This window comes from Chelonoidis abingdonii, chromosome 3 (genome assembly GCF_003597395.2).
Source record: "Chelonoidis abingdonii isolate Lonesome George chromosome 3, CheloAbing_2.0, whole genome shotgun sequence".
Classification (NCBI taxonomy): domain Eukaryota; kingdom Metazoa; phylum Chordata; order Testudines; family Testudinidae; genus Chelonoidis; species Chelonoidis abingdonii.
The window spans coordinates 212,575,524-212,597,494 of NC_133771.1; the positions used below are offsets into that span (position 1 = coordinate 212,575,524).

Below are 21,971 nucleotides of genomic sequence, written 5' to 3' on the forward strand. Positions count from 1 at the left end.
CAGAAAGATTTGAATAATGCATGGAAATAAGCCTCTTTCCTCATTAGTAGGGAACAAACAGGAGATTGGCTTTTTGAGGCAAAGAAAAGTCAGAAACTTCTTTTTTTCCTTGCCTCACCTCCATAGTGCCCCAACAAAAGCTACAAAGCACATTGGTCACTTTGAGTGTTGCATTGTATGTAACAGTTCAAAAGAAGTGATATTCATTCAAGTATGCTAGTGTTAACTGTAGAGAGACTCAAACTGTGGGAAGAGAACAGAAGCATCTGTGTGTTAACATGCAGCGCTCCAATCATACTTCAGTCCTGCAGCCTACTGTTGCATATTAAAGTCTTGCATGAGAAGGTAGCATAGCATACTGTTAAAATCTACAAACAAAGTCTTCACAGATGTACCAAAGCTTTGTCTTCATTAAGGGAAAGGGTGAGGCCAAGAAGTTTTAAAAAGCCAATTTTTAGTCAAGTGTGCTGCATTTGACATGAGCTGGCTTGATTCTAACAGCTTCCATCTGAAGGTCTCAGAACACTGTGCAGAGGTAGGAAAGCTCTCACCCGTTTTACAGAGCGGTGCAGTGACTTGCCCGCAGGGTTACATAGCAACAGTTGGGAACAGAATCCAGCTTTTGCATCCCAGGGCATGTCTGCAGTGATTAATGCACTAGGGGTCGATTTAGCGGGTCTAGAGAAGAGGCTCTCCCAGTGACTCTAGTACTCCACTGGAATGAGAAGCATAAGGAAAGTCAATGGGAGAATGTCTCCTGTCCACCTAGCATGGTGTAGACACTGCAGTAAGTCAACCTAAGCTATGTAATGCATGAGATAGGTTGACTTACCCCCATGGTGTAGCCATGGCCCCAGTCCAATACCTCCCTGGGAACTTCTAGCTGAATGGAATGTTATTTAACTCAAATTGACCTTTAGCTTTAAAGCTAGAGAGGGTGGGAAAATATTTAACTCACTGAAAAAAAATTAACATCTGCACACTGGCATATAATGAAAGTGTTAAGTCCCCTGTGGAAGGCTTAGAAAACAACTGGACTGTGTGTGTTCCATTTCCAGCTACTGCAATCAGAGCATGTGAAACAGAATTTAGGGAGAATTTAGAAAGTTAAACGAGGTTCATACGCAGTCTCCTAGGAAAGGGGTCACCTGCTTGGCACTTTTCTAACAACTTAGCAGTATTAAAAAGTTACTCAAATACATTTATTCAGTCAATCTCAGATTAAATACTGTACAAAAATCAAATGCACGGGGGCAGCGGAGGAGAAATGGAGCGTTAGGATTCGCTCTCATCAATGTCCTTGTCTGGATCCATCTCTTCAGCCTCATTTTCTTGTTGCTGTTTCTTCCAAAGTTTAGCCATAGCAAGCAGTTTGAGGTTGGGCTGGTTGGCAGCATCTTCTGGAAAGATATAATCATAATATTCCTCCCAGCCAGCATCGGACTAGAAAAAGAAAAGTACAAGCCACAGGTTAGTTTATTTAGTCTGAACACGTTTTCACAGTAAGAACATTAAGTTCCTGGAGTACGCCGAATCCTCCTCTCTACCAAGCATGGCAATGAGAGCTAACCCAGAACTGAGGTTTTTATTCTTCATTCATTAGAGGAATCAGTAAGGCATAGAGTCCACTGCCCGTTAATGTTGCTGCCTCTCTTACATGTAACTAAAAGGGAGAATGCAGACAGAAGAGAGATTTGAATAGCCTGAATACACTTAGCCTTTATTCTCAGAAATAACACCATGTGTATAGTTCAACTAAATTAAAGTTTAGTCTCAAATGCACTATAATAAAGTATTGTACACAAACAACTTCCTGTGATTGTAGGTGCCATTTTTTTTTCCCAGCCTTTATTCTTACCCCATCTTCAGCCTTTAATTTTCTTCTCTTCTTGACTTTATCTGGCATAAGTTTCTCTACTCTCTCTTTATTGCAATCTGTTCCAAACTCCTCTTCAAAGTTTCTCCAGGATTCCAGAAGCATGAGTCTCTCCTCCTTCTCTTCGCAGTTTCGCATTGTTTTATTAGCCTCTTCGTATACCTGTCTGCATCTTAGCAAGCTCTCCTCTTTTCCTCCAGAAAGTTCAAACTGAGCAAAACTGATCCATACCTAGAGGAAAAGCAGAGCAAAATCTAATGGAAATTTTATTGTGAAAATGTAATTAAAATAAAAACCAGCAGGATGTGGCCAATCTGGAAACCATCTACGTTAGTTTCAGGACTTTTTCAAGCATTATAAACAACCAGCTAGACAAAACTCATGTCAGAGTAAGATTTGGTTACAGCCTCATTTTAGTATTGAAGAATATTCTGGTTTTACAGGAGGGTACCATTGTTTCCTTTTTTTTAAGAGGGAAGTGATTTCAACAAGGCTGAAGGTTGTCTTTGCAGAAATCTTGCATCAAACCCGATCTTAGAGACCCCACATAATTATAAGGGGGGTAAGACCAGTGTCTTGATTCACTCTATCTTTTGTCTTTCTACTCAATTTTCTGCCAGTTTTTGTAGCCTGACCAGAAGAAACACGATTAACACTCCCAATTCGTTTTCTGTAAGCCACTTTGCCACCCGCTGGCTATTATTTGTGGTCATAATAAACCTGGCTGAATTTAGTGAAATCATAGAACTAAATCACAATGCTATGGCTGGTTGTTTGTCAAAGTGTCTGCAATTTTTTGAGAGCACTTTTTTTTTTTTTTTAAGAGACCATGGCTGCTCAGAAGAACAGACCTGCTTCTGCAGAACTGATTTAGTGTTCTCTCTCTTTTAAAATTAATTTTATAGCCATTGTGGGGTTATCAAGATAATTTTGCAATGTGGGAAGCATAGGAATCCTGGCATAAGAAGCAAAGCAGCCGCTAAGTCCTAGTAACCCAGGGCTTCTGCAGAGTGATCTTTTTTTAATAGAAAGATATAAAGACATCTCTTATCTCTAAGCGTGTCATTTAGCAATACTAACATTTCCCCTTATTTATTCCCAATGCCCTGAGTCATGAAGGTCCCCACAGAATAATGTTGATGGTTAATTTTAAAATGCCATACTACTGAAGCAGCCGAGATTCCTTCCTGGATTCTGACTCTGGCACATAGAATGTTGGGAATCATTAAGAAAGTGACAAATAATAAAAGACAGAAAATATACTGCCTCTGTATAAATCCGTGGTACTCCCGCATCTTGAATACTGTGTGCAGATGTGGTTGCCACATCTTAAAGATATATTGGAATTGGAAAAGGTTCAGAAAAGGGCAAAAAAAATGATTATGGGTACGGAACGGCTGCCGTATGAGGAGAGATTAATAAGATTGGGACTTTTCATCTTAGAAAAGAGATGACTAAGGGGGGATATGACAGATCTATAAAATCATGACTGGTCTGGAGAAAGTAAATAATGAAATGATATTTAGTCCTCCTCATAACACAAGAACTAGGGACCACCAAATGAAATTAATAGGCAGCAGGTTTAAAACAAATGGAAATATTTTTTCACATAACACAGTCAATCTGTGGAACTCCTTGCCAGAGGATGTTGTGAAGGCCAAGACTATAAATAGTGATCAAAAAAAGAACTAGCTAAATTCAGGGAGGACAGGTCCATCAGTGGCTATGAGCCAGGATGGGCAGGGATTGTGTGTCTAACCCCTGTTTGCCAGAAGCTGGGAATGGGTGACAAGGAATGGATCACTTGTTCTGTTCATTCATAGATTCATAGACTCTAGGACTGGAAGGAACGTCGAGAGGTCATCGAGTCCAGTCCCCTGCCTTCATGGCAGGACCAAATACTGTCTAGACCATCCCTGATAGACATTTATCTAACCTATTCTTAAATATCTCCAGAGATGGAGATTCCACAACCTCCCTAAGCAATTTATTCCAGTGTTTAACTACCCTGACAGTAGGAAGTATTTTCTAACGTTCCAAACCTAATCTTCCTTGCTGCAGTTTAGCCCATTGCTGCTGTTCTATCAGAGGTTTAAGGTGACAGTTTTCTCCCTCCTCCTGATGACACCTTTTAGATACCTGAAAACTGCTATCTGTCCCCTTCAGTCTTCTCTTTTCCAAACTAAATAAACCCATTCTTTCAGCCTTCCTTCATAGTTTCAGTTCTCAGACCTTCAATTATTTTGATTGCCTCTTCTCTGGACCCTCTCAATTGTCCACATCGCCTTTCTTGAAATCGGTGCCCAGAACTGGAACCAATACTCCGTTGAGGCCTAACCAGCCGAGTAGGAGCGAGAATGACTTCTCGTGTCTTGTTTACAACACACCTGTTAATGCATTCAGATCACGTTTGCTTTTTTTGCAACAAGTATCACACTGTTGACTCATATTTAGCTTGTGGTCCACTATGATCCCCTCGATCTCTTCGCCATACTCCTTCTAGACAGTCTCTTCCCATTCTGTATGTGTGGAAACTGATTTGTTCCTTCCTAAGTGGAGCACTTGCATTTGGTCTTGTGTGACTTTCATCCGTTTACCTCAGACCATATTCTCAATTTGGTTTCAGATCATTTTGAATTTTGACCCTGTCCTCCAAAGCAGTGCAATCCCTCCCAGGATTGGTATCGATCGCAACTAATAAGCGTACTTTCTCTGCACAGCTAAGTCGTTGAAGCTATTGAATAAACCGGTCCTCAAACACAGCCCTGCGGAACCCCACTTGTTTAACCGTTCCGCAGGATTGGGAGCCATTAATACACTCTCTGGTACAGTTTCCAGCCAGTTATGCACCCACCTTATTAGTAGCCCATCTAAATTGTATTTCCTAGTTTATCGATAAGGATATCATGCGAGCTGACATATCACGCCTTATAAGTCTAGGTTGAACCACATCACCGCTTCTCCCTTATCCACAAGACCGTTATACCTATCAAGAAAGCTATTAGAATTGTTGACACGATTTGTCTCTTTACAAATCCATGCCTGGCATTCCCTATCACCTTACCAACCTCCAAGGTTTGCGGATTGATTTCTTTATTCTTGTCCCATTTCTTCCCTGCACAGAAGTCTTAAACTGAACTGATCTGTTGTTCCTTGGGTTGTTTATCCCTTATAGATGGGACTATATTGCCCTTTTCCAGAGTCTCTGGAATCCTCCATCATACTCCAAAGTAATAGCAGAGGCCAATACATGCTTATTATCTAGTACAGTGCTCTAAGTTTTTTAACTTGCTCTTTTTTTTTTATTTCTAACTACCCCCATAGCTTCACTGATGTTAAGACTTTCCTTCAGACTTCTCAGTGAAGACCGAAATCAAAAGTCATTAAGTAATCTCTGAACATTTCCAAGTTTCCTGTACTGTTTTCTCCTCCTCACTGCGCAGGGGCCCTACCTGGCCTTGGTCTTCCTCTTGCTTTCTAATGTATTGATAAAAAGTTCTTCGTTTGCCTCACGGCCCGTTGAGCCATTGTGCCTGCTTTTAATCTTGCCCCTGCATTCGCTGTATTATTTGCCTATATTCATGCCTTTGTAATCTGACCTAGTTTCCATTTTTTATTGAGACTCCTTTGTATTTTGTAGGTCATGCAAGATTCGGTGGTTAAGAAGGTGGTTTTGATTTTCTATCTTCCTACCACTCGGAATAGCTTGCTTTCGCGGCCTTAATATGTGTCCCTTTGAAAAATCCACTCTCCTCGTTGTTTTCCCTCAGTCTTGATTCCATGGACTACCTATCAGCTCCCTGAGTTCAAATCCTTCCTGAAAATCCATGGTTCTATTTTGCTGTACTCCCCTTTAAGCCCTTCCTTAAGATTGCAAACTCTATGATTTCATGAGTCCATTTTACCAAGCTTCTTCTACTTTTCCAAATTCTCAACAAGTTCCTCCCTATTTGTTTAATACATAAGTCCTAGAACAGCTTCCCGTCTTTCAATTCTGAATAAGTCGTTTCGCGGAACTTATTGATTAGTCTTGCCCCGCGGGTGTTATTTTCCAACATATATTGGACAGTTGAAGTCCCTCTACCATCAAATCTTGGCTTTGGATTGATTTGTTGAGTGATTTAAAACGCCTCATCCACCGTCTCCAACCTGGTTAGGTGGGCCTGTAGTAGACCTCCTAGCATGACATCACCCTTGTTTTTTTCCCTCCTTTATCCTAACCCAGGCAGACTTCTCAACATTTTCTGTCTCTCTATTGCCATCTCCACCTCAGTCCAAGTTGTACTTTAATACTAGCAACCCTCCTCCTTTTCCCCCCGTCTATCCTTTCCCTGAGCAAACTTACCTACAACATTCCAATCAGTTGTGTATTATCCCACAGTTCAGGCTGATCCAACAATGTATAGTGTTTTATTAGCAGCTACAGTTCTTTTCCGGCTTATTACCCATACTTCGCACATTGTATATAGGCTCTAGATACTGCTCTTCGTTGCCTGACCCTCCTTTCTCTCTGCCATTATAGCCTATGCTCCCTCTTGTTTCTGACCCATCTCCCCGGTCTTCCTGTTCCCCACTTACCTGTGGGCTTTGCTCACTTGTCGCCGTCGAACCTAGTTTAAAGCCCTCCTCTGGGGCATCTGGCATTGGCCACTGTTGGAAGGCAGCATACTGGGCTAGCTGGACCTTTGGTCTGCCCCAGTATGGCCGTTCTTATGTATGATCAGTTGTGGCTACACAAAAATTACCTTGACATGCTGTGTCCGCTGAAGCAATCTGCGGTAAAGGTTTCTTGTTTTCTCATACTCTTCTTGCTCAATTTCAAAGTCAATGTAGGATTTCCAAAGAACCTGAGAGAGAATATATCAGTCTAAATTCAAAACTCTTGAAGTTATGATTGTTCAATGCACTTATAATACAAGCCTTAAGACTTTAGGTATAGAGGTTACCAAATAGAAATGTAACCAAATAATTTTAAACGTTAAGGCAGTACTAGGTATTACTGTCACACATATCATCACCTCTAATCTATAGCTCTAGGTAAGGGTAACAAGACAAAGGACAGAACCCACTATCACAAACAAGTAAGTGAATGAATGAATGAAACAAACATTGAGGTTCCAAGAGAAAGAGATGACATCAAATCGTTAGAATTTAGATGGAGGAAAGAGGCTGAAAAGGGATTTAAGAGGCAAAGAGTCAGAAGAACAATGGGAAAATGTGAACAATGAGGCAAAGGAAACCGTTTGATACTCTACTTGCTTTTGGACTGATTGAAAAGAGGATGCTGCAAGATTTCTGCTCTAAGGCAAAACTTGTGGATCTGTGAGCTGCTTACACTTATATGGAACATTTAATATCATGGGAAATGTGGATAACAAGAAGTTGCTCGACAGATACTATCTCAATAATGGGAGCACTGTCCAGAATGAACAGTGAGCTGTAGAAATACGTGGGGGAGTCATTCATTTGCCATTGCAGTACTTTTAACTTGAGGCAATTGAAACTGGAGAGAGACAACATTCTAGGTATGAAAAGGGAGGGATGTAGTTGTATATAATTAGTTTATAGATGATAGCTTAGGCCATGAGTAGAGAATATGGCAAACTGAACAGATACATCCTATAAGTAACAAATTATTTGAAGACACCCTAGAAGACTGACGAGCTATATAAGGAGGAAACTACAAAATACTGGAGTGCAACCTCAGAAAAGTCATTATGTGCAAGCAACTGAAGTAGACGGGTTAGCTGTAGTGTCCAATGCATCTAAACTGGTAAGAACAGAAGTGAGAGCTATTTTATTTTACAAACATATGTATTGCACCATTTATATATATATAGAGAGAGAGAGAGAGAGAGAGAGAGAGCGCGCAAACTTGATATTACGCAACCCTGACTCTAGCAACCTCATATCTAATATCGAGGCAATAATTTTTTTAAAACTGGAACACATGGCTACGAAATATTGAGGCAAAGAATTAGATATATACAGAATGCCCAATTATACTAGTTAGGATGAGATATAAGCAGTGTCAGCCCTCATGCTACAGACACAAGCCAACCACAAACTGCTTAGGATTAGAAAATTATTCCCTTAGGCATGTTACACCACACTTGTTTATTGTGGACTGGTATACCACCTGCTGAAGATGTAGCTGAGCTGGATTAAATGGACCACTGGTCTAATATACCATGACAAATCCTATGTTTCTATTAGCATAGGGGTGGGCAAACTATGGCCTATGGATACCAGCCCTTGAGCTCCAGCTGGGGAGCAGGGTCAGGGGCCGCTCCGTGCATCTCCTGGAAGCAGCAGCATGTCGTCCTGTTGTGTCTCCCCCCCTCCCCCAGCTCCTTTGCGTAGGGGCAGCCAAGGGGCTCTGCTGTGCATGCCCCTACCCCAAGCACCACCCATGAAGCTCCCATTGGTCGGGAACTACGGACAACGGGAGCTGCAGGAGCAGCACCTGCGGATGGGGCAGCATGCAGCAGAGCCGCCTGATCATGTCTCTGCAGAGAAGCCGGAGACGGAACATGCCTTGGGCCAAAAAAGTTTGCCCACTGCTGTATCAGCAGGTTAGTTGATTCCCCCACAACCAGGCAGTGTGCTGAATAGGTTACTTCAGAGTTCTTCATTCACCCCCTTACCTCTGGCATGTCTAATCGAGGTTGACCAATAGCCAATTCGTATATTGCCCGGGCTCTGTCGGTATCACCAAGAATGGTTTCTAACTCAGCAAATTTAATCCATGACGTGCAGTTTTCAGGTGTAAACTCCAGGAATTTTTCATACAGTTTCCGGCAGCGATCGAACTCCCGCAGTTGTAGCTCCAGTTCAATGTAGCCTTTAAATAGTTTGTTCTTTGGGCATTTTCCTATGGACGTTCCCTGCAAAATGAAAAAACAGTAACTACTTATGCCATCTCTATGAAGAAGTGCTTTTTTCAGTGTCCACTTACTGTTCAGTAGTAGCATTTAAATTAATCTGTTTCACTACAGTTTCTGTTGACTACTCCAATCAGGACTAGTGTGAAATCTAACTTGTACTGATTCAGCCATTACAAAACTAATAAGTGCATAAAGTATCTAATTAGTGCTCTGAAGACAGAAAAAGTATAACTTGTTTCAGACAGTGTTCAGGTGTAGTGTTTGCACATGAGACATCATCACTCAAAACTGAGCTTATGCAAATAAGTGCTTCATCTTCTGAGCCTCAAGACAGTCACCCCACAAAGGATGGCTCCAACCTCTGATCCTCCAGGTAAGGGGTCCATAAATATATTCATAGCGTGAACCCCATCTTAATAAATATGGTCGCAGGAAGCACCTCCACTCCTACTCACAATTGCACAACAACCATCGGGTGCCTATGGTAATAACTACCAGGACAAGTAAGTTTAGAAAAGTACTGAATGTATTTTAGCTTCTTTTAATTCACTTCAGGAGCTGAAAACAAGTCAGCTGAACTACCACCACATGCCCAGCCATGATGGCAACCCAAGAGGTAGCATTCTGTCATTCATAGTTTGAGAACCTCTCAGATTAAACAGGTTCAGATAGGAGTGCTTGAGGACAGGGAAGAAGGGACAAGCCATGTGTCTCCAATGGACTAGTTAACTGGAACAACCAAACTCACGCCCCTCCCCAATCACTCTGAGGAGCATGAAGGCAAAAATATTCCAAATATTTATACAAATGCGCCCAGTATCTACATCTCTGCCCTGAACTAAAGTAACTGACTTTTTAAACCAAAAAGTCCGCACCACTCCCTCAATATAGACCCCACAAAACCTTCCCTTACACTTAGAAAATGCCTGAGAGACAACATCCCTATCAATATTACTCCTACAAAATCAAAGGAAGGCCATAAAGTTTCCAAGGGGCTAGCATTAAAGGGCATTTTCAGTTTCGGCCCAGGGCATTACCAATCAAGTCATCAGTTCCAACACACGACTACCATGCTAATCCAGCCTACTTCTTTCCTCCATTCTTCCCACCGGATTACTGTTTATCCAAAGTTAAGCTCAATATTGCTGTCATCAAGTCCTAATCTCTCACAATACTCGAAGCAAGAACCCCAACACCATAGGTCCAATGAAAATGGGCAGAACAGCTCGTGTTATTGGATACTGGAGACAGCTCAAAGCAGGAGCCTCAAGATGTTGACCGGTATGTCTGTGAGTGGTGAGAGAGAAGAGAGAGAGATGGTAGAGAGAACGGAACCTTGCAATACCTTCCTAAGAAAAGCTCGGACAGAAGATGATTATTGTCTTTTGGGATCTCATTGGAAAGAAAGAATGGAACTTGCATACCAGCAAACCAACGTCAGGCCAGACAGGGACTAGAGCTGTATCATCAAAACCTGGTGGCCAGTACTATCCAAGTTTGAGCTAGTAAGAATTTTGCAAAGAGAAACAAGCACAATTTCCTTAACATACCAAAATCAAAAAACAAGGTCTTTGAAAGGGGTCAAGGAATCTAAGATTTCTACATGGGGATCACAACTAACCTCTTTAGAACCTACTAAATTACCTTCCCAAATGGGAAGATAGAGACAGTGATAACACTGTCTACAATTTTTGAGGAAGTCGTCGCTTCAGAGATAAAATGTAGGTATATTGTATTTTGATGTGCTGACTTCAAATATGCAATTACAACAATGATTGCTACTGTTTCTAGTTTTTAAGTACGATTTTATGTCATGTATATGTCTAGATTGTAGGAGGTTTATCATAAATTGTAAACCTAGTCTTTTCATGTGCTTTTATGTTGCTTTACATATAATATTTCACCGTCCTGTTAGTAACACTTTAAAAGTCAGCAAAAAGGGTATATAGAATAAAATTATTTGAAACAAAAGGACAAAAAACTTATGTGCATAGTTTTAGTTCGTATTCAGTGTTACTCGGCGCTTCATGGCTTTCTCTTGTAATTCATTAAATGGAGCACCCCTTGTCATGTTCAGCAATAGTCTGCCAAGCATTGAATGGTCCATTTGCCCTGATAGCCGTTTCTCCATGGTTGCAATTGTCCTGGTGAAATCGCTCGCTGTGTCGGCGCTCACTGTCCGCAGTTCGGTGGAAAAAAAATCTACATGAAGAGTGCAGAAAATGTATCTTTAGTTGACATGTTGCAGCCTAGCTTTTGTATGGCTTTGAGGAGTTTTCCACCAACAACCTGTAGTTGTTTGCCTTGTTGTTTCTTGAGAATTTATTGCCACTAAACTGGAAGGGCTTTCCATGCCGTTCTTTTTCCTTGCCACCAGTGCCATGTGTCAATGCTCATCCGAAGGTACAATCTGAGGGACCAACAAAGACACCTTCTTTTATCTTGCTTCACTTAAACCTTGGAAATTTTCCATGGAGGTACTGAAGCTGCTTGTGTTTTGTCAATGGCCTTGACAGTTCTCATCAGGACCCAGCTTGATGTGTAAGGGTGGTAACAAATCTTCCTTGGATTCAACGAGGTGTGGATGCTGAACACTTTCTCCCAGGCTCCAATGACTTTCGAGTGGCCCATCTTTCGTTGATTGTAGTGGGAATCTCTTGCACACTATTTCCGTTCGCAGAGAAAACGCACAACAAAATACTTTGTGTATCAGTCTGCAGGACCAAGAAGAGAGCACCACCTTCAAATCGCCACAAAAGCTGTCACTGATGTTGGTCATATTATGCAACTCAAAAGTTGTCATGTTGTCATAGGTTTCCTTCATATGGACTGCATGCCAACTGGAATTGATGGCAAACATTGCCATTATGCAGCAAAACAGCTTTAAGACTCGTTTCGATGAATCATGAAGCGTCTCCACTCCTGGATCGTGAACGATGTGCGGGCTGCCATCACATCTCGATTGTTGTTGCAGGCTACAATCCCTCCATGAGAAGAATTGGGCAGATCCTTTGACGGTCACGGAATATATGGAAACCCTAACATCACCTGCCAGGAGATTCCACTGCTGTAGTCTGGAGCCCAACAGCTAGACTAGAGCCAATCAACAATTTTAAGCATCATTTTCATTCTCAGTGACCCAGAATTAGTAAAGTTTGACTACATTTATTTCAGAAGCATTTTGGCTGTAGAGCAGTGTAATTGGTGAGCATGCCAATGTGAAGAGATGGCATCTTGAGAAAAGCCCTAACAGCAGCACAGAAGAACAGATGGCAGGCTGTCCACCTGCAGGGAGGCATTAACTTCACAATGGACTTAACCTTCTGCTTCATTTTACCAGCCAAGGGCAAGAATCCAACTCAGCAGGCAAAGCTCCTCCAGCATTTCAGTGATCAAGCAGCACACTCTCAGCCAGAGAAGACATTCATATTTACTCCCAAGCCCTGCTCTGCCACAGTAAAACACAACAGACCTGATCTGTTTTATCTGCAAAGAAACAGATGTCTCCTTACAGCAAGAAGAGTGACTCATCATTACCAGACTAGCTTTTCCTTGGTCACAAGTAAAATGCCTCAGTTTTTCACCAAGACTACGGGAAAACTAAGAGTGGAGGGAAAGGGAAAGATTTTCATTTAAAAGGGGCTTCTGTCAAGGCCGACTCCATCTTTGGAGAGGCACTAGTGTGTTACTAAATTCGGTGCCAAGGGCTTGATGCGGTTTCGTAAGAGACTGTCCAAAGTCCTTGTATTGCTTTAGCTATTATTCTGGATGTTGCATTCAAATCTCCCAGGAAACAAGTCCTATTACTTGGATGCTCAGAGTTCTGAGAGATCAAGGGTGGTTTTTAAATGTTTTCAATTCATCTACTCTATAGGCACAGAAAAGTGATTCTCTGGCTTCTCAGCTGAAACAAGTGGAGCTCCATTACTTCCAGCTTTATCCAAACCTCTAAACAAAGCCATGCCTGCCTTTAAAATACACACAACCGCATATATGGGACACGCAGGTCTCAAATAAGCATAGACATTTTGATTTGCTTAGATGAATTAAAGAAGAGGCTTTTCAAAGTTCTTTTAACTCTGTTAACCCTAAAATTCTGAAGTTTCTAAAAGACACCTCAGTAATTACCCTCTTGCCTTCCTTTACTTACCAAAGCTCTTCTGGCAAATGGAAGATTTTTCTGTCTTATTTCAAACTGAGCATACAACAGCCACATTTTGGCAAATGTAAACTGGAAGAAAAAAAATCAAGACACATTTGGCTTAGATGGTTTCTTAGCAAATAATGCTACTTATGCAGTTTCAGAAATTATTTCAGTTTTTTACTGACTCTGTAGAGTCAAGTAATATTATAGTAATTGCATAGATAGTCTTATTTGAATTAACAATATTATTCTGCTGAACAGGTGAATGTTCCACAATCCAAAACAATTTATCATGACAAAAACAATTTATTCATGACTATGATAGGGTGTTCACCCCACACTGGCAGAGAAGAGGTTAATAGAGCCCTAGGGAGGCTGTGCAGGAAGCAGCCAATTAGAGGGAAGCTGTACAAGGCAACCAATCAGGGCCCAGTGGGCTCACATAAAAGGGAGCTGCAGGGCAGCAGAGCAGGTTCAGTTGCTACTGGGAGCACAAGGAGTGAACACTGCATCTTTAACAGGCTGAGAGACCTCCAGCACCATGGACAGAGCAACTGCTGGCAGAATCCATGGAGCAAGAGGAGCTCCTTGCTGTCTTCCAGGACTGAGCAGCCAAATGCCCTGAGGAAGGTTGAAGAAGGTATTGGGGCCATGGGGAAGTGGCCCAGGGAGACATAGCAGCAGTGAGAGGAATAAGAGGGCTGGGACCCAGAGTAGTGGGCAGGCCTGGGTCCACTCCCAGTTGCTACTGGGGAAGTGGCTAGACTATAGAACTGAGATACCACCCCTGGAAGGGGGAAAAATGAGGATGGTGACATGGCCAGAGGGACGAGTCATGAAGAGGACACTACAGTACGTGGACTGAAGCCAGTCAGCAGGTGGTGATGACAATGGGCAGGGCACCACAGGCAAGGGTGCACTGGGTAGCAGAGCTAATCCCTGTGATGGCCAGCAGGGGGTGCTGTGCTGATGAGTGAACCCGTGACAGTCACTTGCAGAAACTGTTCTCCTACAGGAAGAGAAAAAGCTATACCTTGCAAATTAAGGCTTTTGAGAGATGTCTTTAAGAATTGAATAGACTGCATAGATCAGGACAATGCCACAAGGGAAGAGGAAATATGACATACAACTGTTTCCAACAGCCATAGACACACAAATTAGAAATTAATTTCTTCTAACAAAACAAATCAAGTTAGTACTATCTACACTAGGAAAAAAGAAAATCAAAAATATAAAGACTTGAGTCCAAATGGACCAGGCTAATATAGGGAAGATTCTTTAACTGTAACATTAAACTTTTAAAATTAAAAACAAAACATACATCCACGTTTTCATTGTCACAAGTTTCCATTTTGTGAAGCAGAATAGCATCTTCTCTCTAATTCACCCGTAGCAGCTTTAAAAACATTTTTTTCCATTAAACAAGGAAACGGCTTGTATGGGGATAATAATATTAAGCAAGTCACTAATATACTAGACTGTACCTTGATCACTGTAACAAGGTGAAATATTGTGTACATTTAATGTTCTGAGAAAAGAAGTGAAAAATACCTAGAGTACAATTCCTATATTAGGAAATACAAGTAGCACATTTGGCCTGCTGTTACTCACATACCATAAACGTCTACCAGATTTCTATTATGCCCACATAGGCACTATTTACTGATTAAATATTTTTTTTTTAAATAAGGGACTAGAATCAACTTCATAAGAGGCAAAAATAAAACAAAGAGAAGGAGAAAGCAGTGTTTGTATATCTAACCCAGGGGTAGGCAACCTATGGCACGTGTGCCAAAGGCGGCATGCAAACTGATTTTCAGTGGCACTCACACTGCCCGGGTCCTGGCCACCAGTCCAGGGGGCTCTGCATTTTAATTTTAAATGACGCTTCTTAAACATTTCAAAAACTTTATTTACTTTACATACAACAATAGTTCAGTTATATATTACAGACTCATAGAAAGAGACCTAAAAATATTAAAATGTATTACTGACATGTGAAACCTTAAATCAGAGTAAATAAATGAAGAGTCGGCACAGCACTTCTGAAAAGTTGCCAACCCCTGATCTAACCTAATCAAAATCCAGAGTAACTCTCTCATTCATATTCCAGAACAAAGACTAATGTCTATGCTGGTGATTCTTCTGCGGGTCTATGAGCCCTGCTGACTGAGAAGGGAACAGTCCAACTGATCTCTTGTTACCGGGGAGGAGCATGTAGACCTAGGCAGTACAGGGGTAGGTAATCTTCAGGATTTTGAATAGTGTGTTTTGAGCCAGTCAAGGTTTGGCACTAGACCCATTAGATAAGCCTTACCTTTTTGTGGGGAATGAGTTCCACACATGCTTGATATACCTGTCTGGTTCGTTCTGGATCCTAGAAGGACAAGCAAACTGAGTTAAATATTCTATTCAATACAAAGATTATTGCATGGCTCTAATAAAATTCTGATTTAATTTAACAAACTAAATTCTGAAACGAAGGAATTTTTAAGTATGTTTATGGCTAAATGTTTAAAACTGTGCAAACTAAACTACCTTTAAAAAAAAAACCCACAAACAACTTGCCCACCCATTTGTGTGCACAAATCTAAAAAGCTGGCCCTTCAAGGTTTAATGTTAGGATTAAGAGTACAGACCACTTTTTAAACCAAAGTATTATGGTAAGTGTTACAGACCTTTTACCCTTATAGTGGGAATGTTTTTGTAGAAGAATAGCTATGATGCTATGTAATCATATTAAACAAAACTTTAAAGCAACTACAAAATGACTGATTATAAACATGGAAAAGGAGGTTCTATTTCCACTAGTAACTTATATCATTTACTCAATGTCTGAGGCCAGAGTAAGAAGGATTTCAGATATTCCCTGCAAGAGTCATTTTTAAAGAGTAGTTTTACTGAATTTGAAAATGCTACCACAAAATGTGAATTCAGACAACAGCCTGCCATGGGTAATTTAGCTAAGCCTGAGGTGGCTTAGTTCTACTTTTCTATACCAATAGGTTATCACTGTGGATTGGGGAAAATGTTGAAGGATGTACCATTAGCAACTTCACAGGATACTTCCACAAAATGACTGTTCAGTTCATGGCAGATTACCAGAGATAAGCATATAATTTAAATGTCTGTTATAAGTAGAAATTTTAATTTTTCAGAGAACAACAACTTCTCTGCCTAAAAAATCAAACCTCATTTCAGTTTTGCAAATTAAATGAGACAATAGATTTTGCCTGTTTAATAAGAAACTCAGAACCAGACAGCATCTTACTTAGTATGTCACAGCCAGATATGGAAAAAGAGGAGACTCATGTTTTACCTTTGCCTCCAGTTCTTCATACAATGCATAGTTGATCCAGAGATATATGTATCTCTTCCAATGTCTCTTCTCTTGAATTGGTGGAACATTGGCAATGGCTCTTTCATAAACTTCACGTACGGTATCGGGATCTGCATCACTTTCAACCAACCGCAAGTAATCAAACCATGCATCGTAATTGTGGGGATTAGCCTTCCGGAAAGGGATGGGAAACCATTTCATTAATGCAATTATAATACGTGTTCCTCTCCCTCTAGTTTAAAGCAGAACTGTGTACATCTATAAACTTGTACATCTGTTTTTCTAAATTATTCACTGAAGTATTAATGAAAGGTAAAAATGTTCAAATGTTTAAGTCATTTTGGCATTTTTGCGGCTTTTATTCAGAGAGATTCATGAGGGTTAAAATGAACAACTAGAGTGGGAAAGAACTGTCACCATTGTATGGCTTCAGCAATTCAACAGTTACATTTAATAGAAAGTGGGCATGCCACATTTCCCCCCACCGCCCAAACACAGTTAGACAGAACTAAGATGTTTTGTAAATGTCTGTGGACAAGTAATATGAACTTAACTTAAATCTAATAACTGACTATCAGCAACAGTGCAATTTGCAAATACGGTAACTATATTCCAGAGTAACCAAATCCTGGTTTTGATTTGTATTTGATTAAATGGGTTGTCAGGCAGGCGTCACAGTCTATGTGATATTAATTACTAAGAGATGTGGAAAAGACAATCGAAGCACTAATTTCATTCTTCCCTCAATCTTTCCACTTAAAAATTTGAAAATATAACCCCTCCGTTGCATCACTTTCTGCAACACCATGGTGGATAAAGAAAAAATTAATAATTCATATCCTAGCAGGTAATTTTGGAATATGTCAAGTTAAGGGCCAAAACACTCATGATATCATGAAGCTGTAGAACCCAAAGCTGATAAATACCCAGAATGTTTAAGTTTCTAGATGAGAGGAAAAGAGAACTGTTAGGTTTAACTATCATTGAGAGACATTAAATATTTAAAGCCAGTATGCAGTTCTAAAAAAAACCGAAAGAAACCAAAGATTAGGCTAGTTTTTGTTACCCTTTCTGTAGTTCATGTAGTGGAACTGAATCTATCCCATTCAACTGACATGTACCCCCTGTAGCCTAATTCCTATTAAATCCAACAGCTAGATGTTTTAAATGCACTATGAGGAGCTCCAGAGAAACTTTTGTTATCACTTGCAGATAAGTTACAATTAAACTAAAAATTCCATGATTGCATATGACCCACACATGCCCTCTAAAAGCAGTTCCTCAATACCACTAGACTCATGAGAATCCCATCCAGCACTGGAGATTGGAAAATGTTTACACAGCTGTAAGCCTCTAGATCAACACTTACCTTCACTTCCTCTTCGTACTGGAATCTCCTTTTGCTGACAATAATGTCTTCAATGCCTCTTCTGTCTCCAAACTTCTTTTCAAAGATGGTGTAATTTTTGAAGAGTTCTTGGGCCTCCTGTTTTGGAATTCTATCCAGGGCATATTTGTAGATCACTCTCACCCTCTCAAACTGAAAACATTAACACATGACAAATCAAAATGATTTGTAATACATTTTATAAAACATCTCCTTTCTTCCATTCCCCGTAATCCATAGTTAGAAGTAGATTAGTTTGCTAAAGGTAAAGGACATTTCAATCTCTCACTGAGTACACAGCAACTTTTAAATATAAATGTTTTGCCTTTTTTATCACAGGGCTAACATGCATTCTTTCAGGAACTCTGTGAGGAATAAAACTTGAAATAATTGTATTACTACCATCAATGAAGCTGAAATATCACTTGCCTTCTACACTGGAAAGCATGGCATTGCTATCAAAGAAAGGAGCAAAGTCAAAAGCCACTGGCATATTGAAGAATAGGCACCAAAGGTCTGATCCTGCACCATAGAAGTAACTGGGAGTTTGGCCACTAATTTAAGTGGGAGCAGGAGCAGGCCCAAGGAGAGGAAGAGAGAAAAAAGCCTTTTACCTAATATACAGGAAAGCAGAGATGCAGGTGCCTCAGTGGGTTACTACAGAGAGAAAATGAAATGGGGAATACAGCAGAAACATACTCTGGACTACTTTGTTGCACAGTAATTGTATAAGCCTTAAAAACATATCAAGATACTCTCTAGGGCCAGGATTTTGTTTGTAGAGCATCTAGCACAATGAGGTCATAAAATGGTGGGAGCATCTAGAGGCTAATCAGGTTAATTAATAGTAACATGCAAAACTTGTTTTTCATATTGCTGATAAGTCAATAATCATGATATGACTATGTTAAAAAACACCAACAAAATAAGCCACAATCCCTGCCTTGTGGCACAAATAAGAACCTACAACAAGCATCTGCATGGTAACATCTTAGGGGCTGGAAATCTGACAAACAAAGCAAGGATCATTGATAGGAGATCAAAGGGTGCGAGTACATGATGCTTTGGGGAAATGTTCTATGGCAAGCAGGGTTGACACAGAAGGAATCTAAAAGATATCAAATCAACTAGGGAAAATTGTACACCAAGACGTTTGGCTCTAAGTACCATTTTTCCTAATGAAACTTCTCTCCAGTTGATACTTTTAGACTGAATCCACGCTTTATAAAAATAAATCCAACAAGGACATTTAAACCAAGAGCAATGAGACCCAGTGTATCACAGGGTTCTTTAAGCTCCCTAGCATCCTAGCTTGTCACAAAAACTCTTCAAGGGGGCAGTGTTTGGTGTATACCAGAATTAGAAAACGTTGTTCAGAGCTAGATGAGGAAGCATGGCACTGTAGGCAAATCTGTGCAGAAAAGTAGGTACTGAGCCAGACCCTCAGCTGGAGTCAGCGAGTGTAGCTCCATGATGATAGTGGAACCATACTGATACACCAGCTGAAGATCCAGTTTATACCATATATAAAATAATAATTGAGTCCTATTTTTTCCCTGTTTTGGACCCCACCCTCTCTCTTCTCTTGTTTAAAGTTTCGGGTTAATTCTTAAGTGGGTGGATTTTTTTAAGTTACGTTTTAACTTTTTAGGATGTTTTTAGTGTGTTGTTACTAATGCTCCAGCTGGGACACGTTTATCCCTGCAAGTTTCTCATATATTGGGTAAAATGACAAATTTAGGCCATGATTAGAGCCCTGTGTGATTACAAAATTTGTATCTGAATCCAATCCGCAAATCTGCAGGGCTCTAGCCATGATCCTGCAGAAACTTACCCATGTGAGTATTGCCACGGAGTTAATCCCATTAGTTCATGTGCATAAGTGTTTGCCAGATCAGGGCCCAAGTCTCCTGAGGGCAAGCAATAGTATCTTGCTCAAGTTAACAAGAAGAGAATAAGTTTCCCTTGATATCAACAAAAGGCAAATATAGACAAAACCAAGCCTCCTTGTTACTACATTCTGCACACTAGTACTACGAACTCAGTCAAGATGCCAAGAAACTACAGCCGAAGAGAATTCTAAATGGCGCAGAGCACAACATTCAACAAGACACCTGCACTTTTATATTAGTTCAATACACTTTAGCAAGTCCTTACTTCTTTTTGGTTCTCCTCAAATTTTGCAAAGGCCACAAACAAATGCTCATTCATATGTTCTTCTCCAAAGAACTCCACTGCTCTCTCATATACTTTTCTTGCATGGGCAAAGTAACTGTGTTTCTCTTCAAAGCGGGCATACTTGATCCAATTCTTAACATCAGGATGCACAATGACAAGTATAGAAATGGTAAGGAAATGGTAACAGTTCTCCACTTCAAATTCCATTCTTCCCAGGGATCACATGACCATGGATCATGCTAGAACAATAGTTAAAGATGAACCATGCAAAGAACGTGCCTAAGCAGTAGAAGAAGAGGGTTAAGGGGTGTTCCACACAGAGGGGGTTTCAGACTTAGGCCCTACAGTTTTTAGGAAGGAAAAACAGTGAATAAAAAAAGGGAAAAATATAAGATGAGAAGAGGAGGAAAAACTTTTAGTAGCTCTGGTAGTAAGGAGGGGCAAATATCTAAGAAGAGAGAAGTGACCCTCTACCTCACAGCAATTTTTAAATGCAAACTTTCAAAGCTCTCTCATATGTGACCCACCACATTTTACTGCAGTGCTTTGTAACGTTTACTGTTTTTGTGTGTGTTGGTTTTTGTTGTTGTTGGTTACAGTGCTTAAACTGTCAGCATCTTTCAAGCCAAAAATACACCTATTGTGGCACAGTTAAATTACAGGCTGTTCAAGGACATTTATACTCATTTAATTGAATTTCACTGTGGTAAATTAAAATTCCCATCCACGTGTACTCCTAGATATCAGCAATGTTTGTTGCTCACAATACAATTAAAGTGGAGAAAAGTCACATACAAATTCATGGGCATTTAAGATGGATAAGGATGAAATGTAAAATGTGGATCTAAACGTAAGTGCAAGACGCACTGTTCTAAAAAGGATATATCTCTCATAAATAGTGCGTGCCCTCTCCACCTCCTTGTATCTCAGTTCAAAGTTAATATAGGAATGCCAAGCTTGTTCCTCCGGTTGCCACTCCATCCAGCGTTCAAACACCTGACGTGCTCCAGCAACGTTCCCCAACATCTCTTCCATGTAAGTATACTTGTACCTTTAAAAAAGGTAAACAAGAGCTATCATTGACAAAACCATTTAGAAATGTACTTAACACAATTATTATTTATAGGTAACTCTTTTGGTGGTATTCATTATTTGCATCACAGAATTGTCCAGAGGCCCTGTTGTGCCAAACCCCTATCCTGGTGAGATTACAATCCAAAAGGGGGGGAGGGGGGGAGGAATGGACTTTCCAGTAATGTGAACTTTTTTTTTTTTTTTTTTGAAATATTAGCTTGCGGAGTCTGAGAAAAAGAAACCTCAAACACCAGAGATGTGAAGACTGTATTTGCTATGTAGAAATTTTTCTTTTCACTAAGTGAAAGATCAAATTGTTTTTATTATTAGAGGTGAAATAGCGAGTTCTAATATCGAAAACTCACCAGAACTGGTGACCCTGGGGGGTAGTGATGGCTCGATCCCAGATTTGGCGGGCATGGTTAACCTGGCGTTTCTTCATTTCCATTCTGCATACTTCAGCCAGAGGGGTGACATTTCGTAATCCACGTGCTAAAGCACGCTCGTTAGATGGAACGAGCTCTGGAAGCAAAACTCATTGTTGAAGTAATGCATGTACGATGCAGTTCAGAACTCTGACATATTAGTTGCACATATTCTGAAGGCATGTGGAGATGCCCATTCTCATAATTACCTTTGTATTTCTTTTAGGCTTTCTCCCCATTGTGCGTCACTTTATCCAGTTACTGAAACAGTCCTGTTTTTCTTTATATTATCTTCAAGGTCTAAGAAGAAAGTCATATTTATTTTAAAAGTAAAATGTTCTCTATAGCAGAAAGATCCATTTATAAACCAAGAGTGATGTACTGGTAAACTCAAAACAAGTATCAATAGATGGACTAAAAAATCCCAAACATATTACAATAGTTTAAACAGAAGTTACATAGCTTAACTGTTGAGATCAAATATGAAGAGGGTTTCCTAAGTCATTGTACTTGAGCAATTAGAAATGTAGCTGGAGTTGTGATAAAGTGTAGTCATAGGAAGCTGTAAGCCTGATCCATTTGTAACACCAATGGACTAACAATTGTAACAGCATTCAAAATTCTTTTAAAAACGCTTTGTTTGGATATTTTAATAGTAAC

General features: G+C 40.2%; 1 protein-coding gene across 1 annotated transcript; it reads right to left on the reverse strand.

Annotated features, from left to right (window-relative positions):
• Positions 1 to 1,180: 1,180 nt before the first annotated feature.
• On the reverse strand, positions 1,181 to 21,607 carry CRNKL1 (crooked neck pre-mRNA splicing factor 1). The gene is made up of 12 exons (XM_032795906.2): positions 21,521 to 21,607; positions 21,252 to 21,408; positions 20,697 to 20,863; positions 19,792 to 19,970; positions 17,617 to 17,787; positions 16,227 to 16,418; positions 15,225 to 15,284; positions 12,914 to 12,994; positions 8,524 to 8,763; positions 6,622 to 6,723; positions 1,859 to 2,107; positions 1,181 to 1,443 (listed from the first exon to the last, which is right to left on the reverse strand). The coding sequence occupies exons 2-12, from the start codon at positions 21,332 to 21,334 to the stop codon at positions 1,276 to 1,278; spliced, it is 1,692 nt and encodes a 563-aa protein (XP_032651797.1). The 5' UTR covers positions 21,335 to 21,408; positions 21,521 to 21,607; the 3' UTR covers positions 1,181 to 1,275.
• Positions 21,608 to 21,971: the final 364 nt, after the last annotated feature.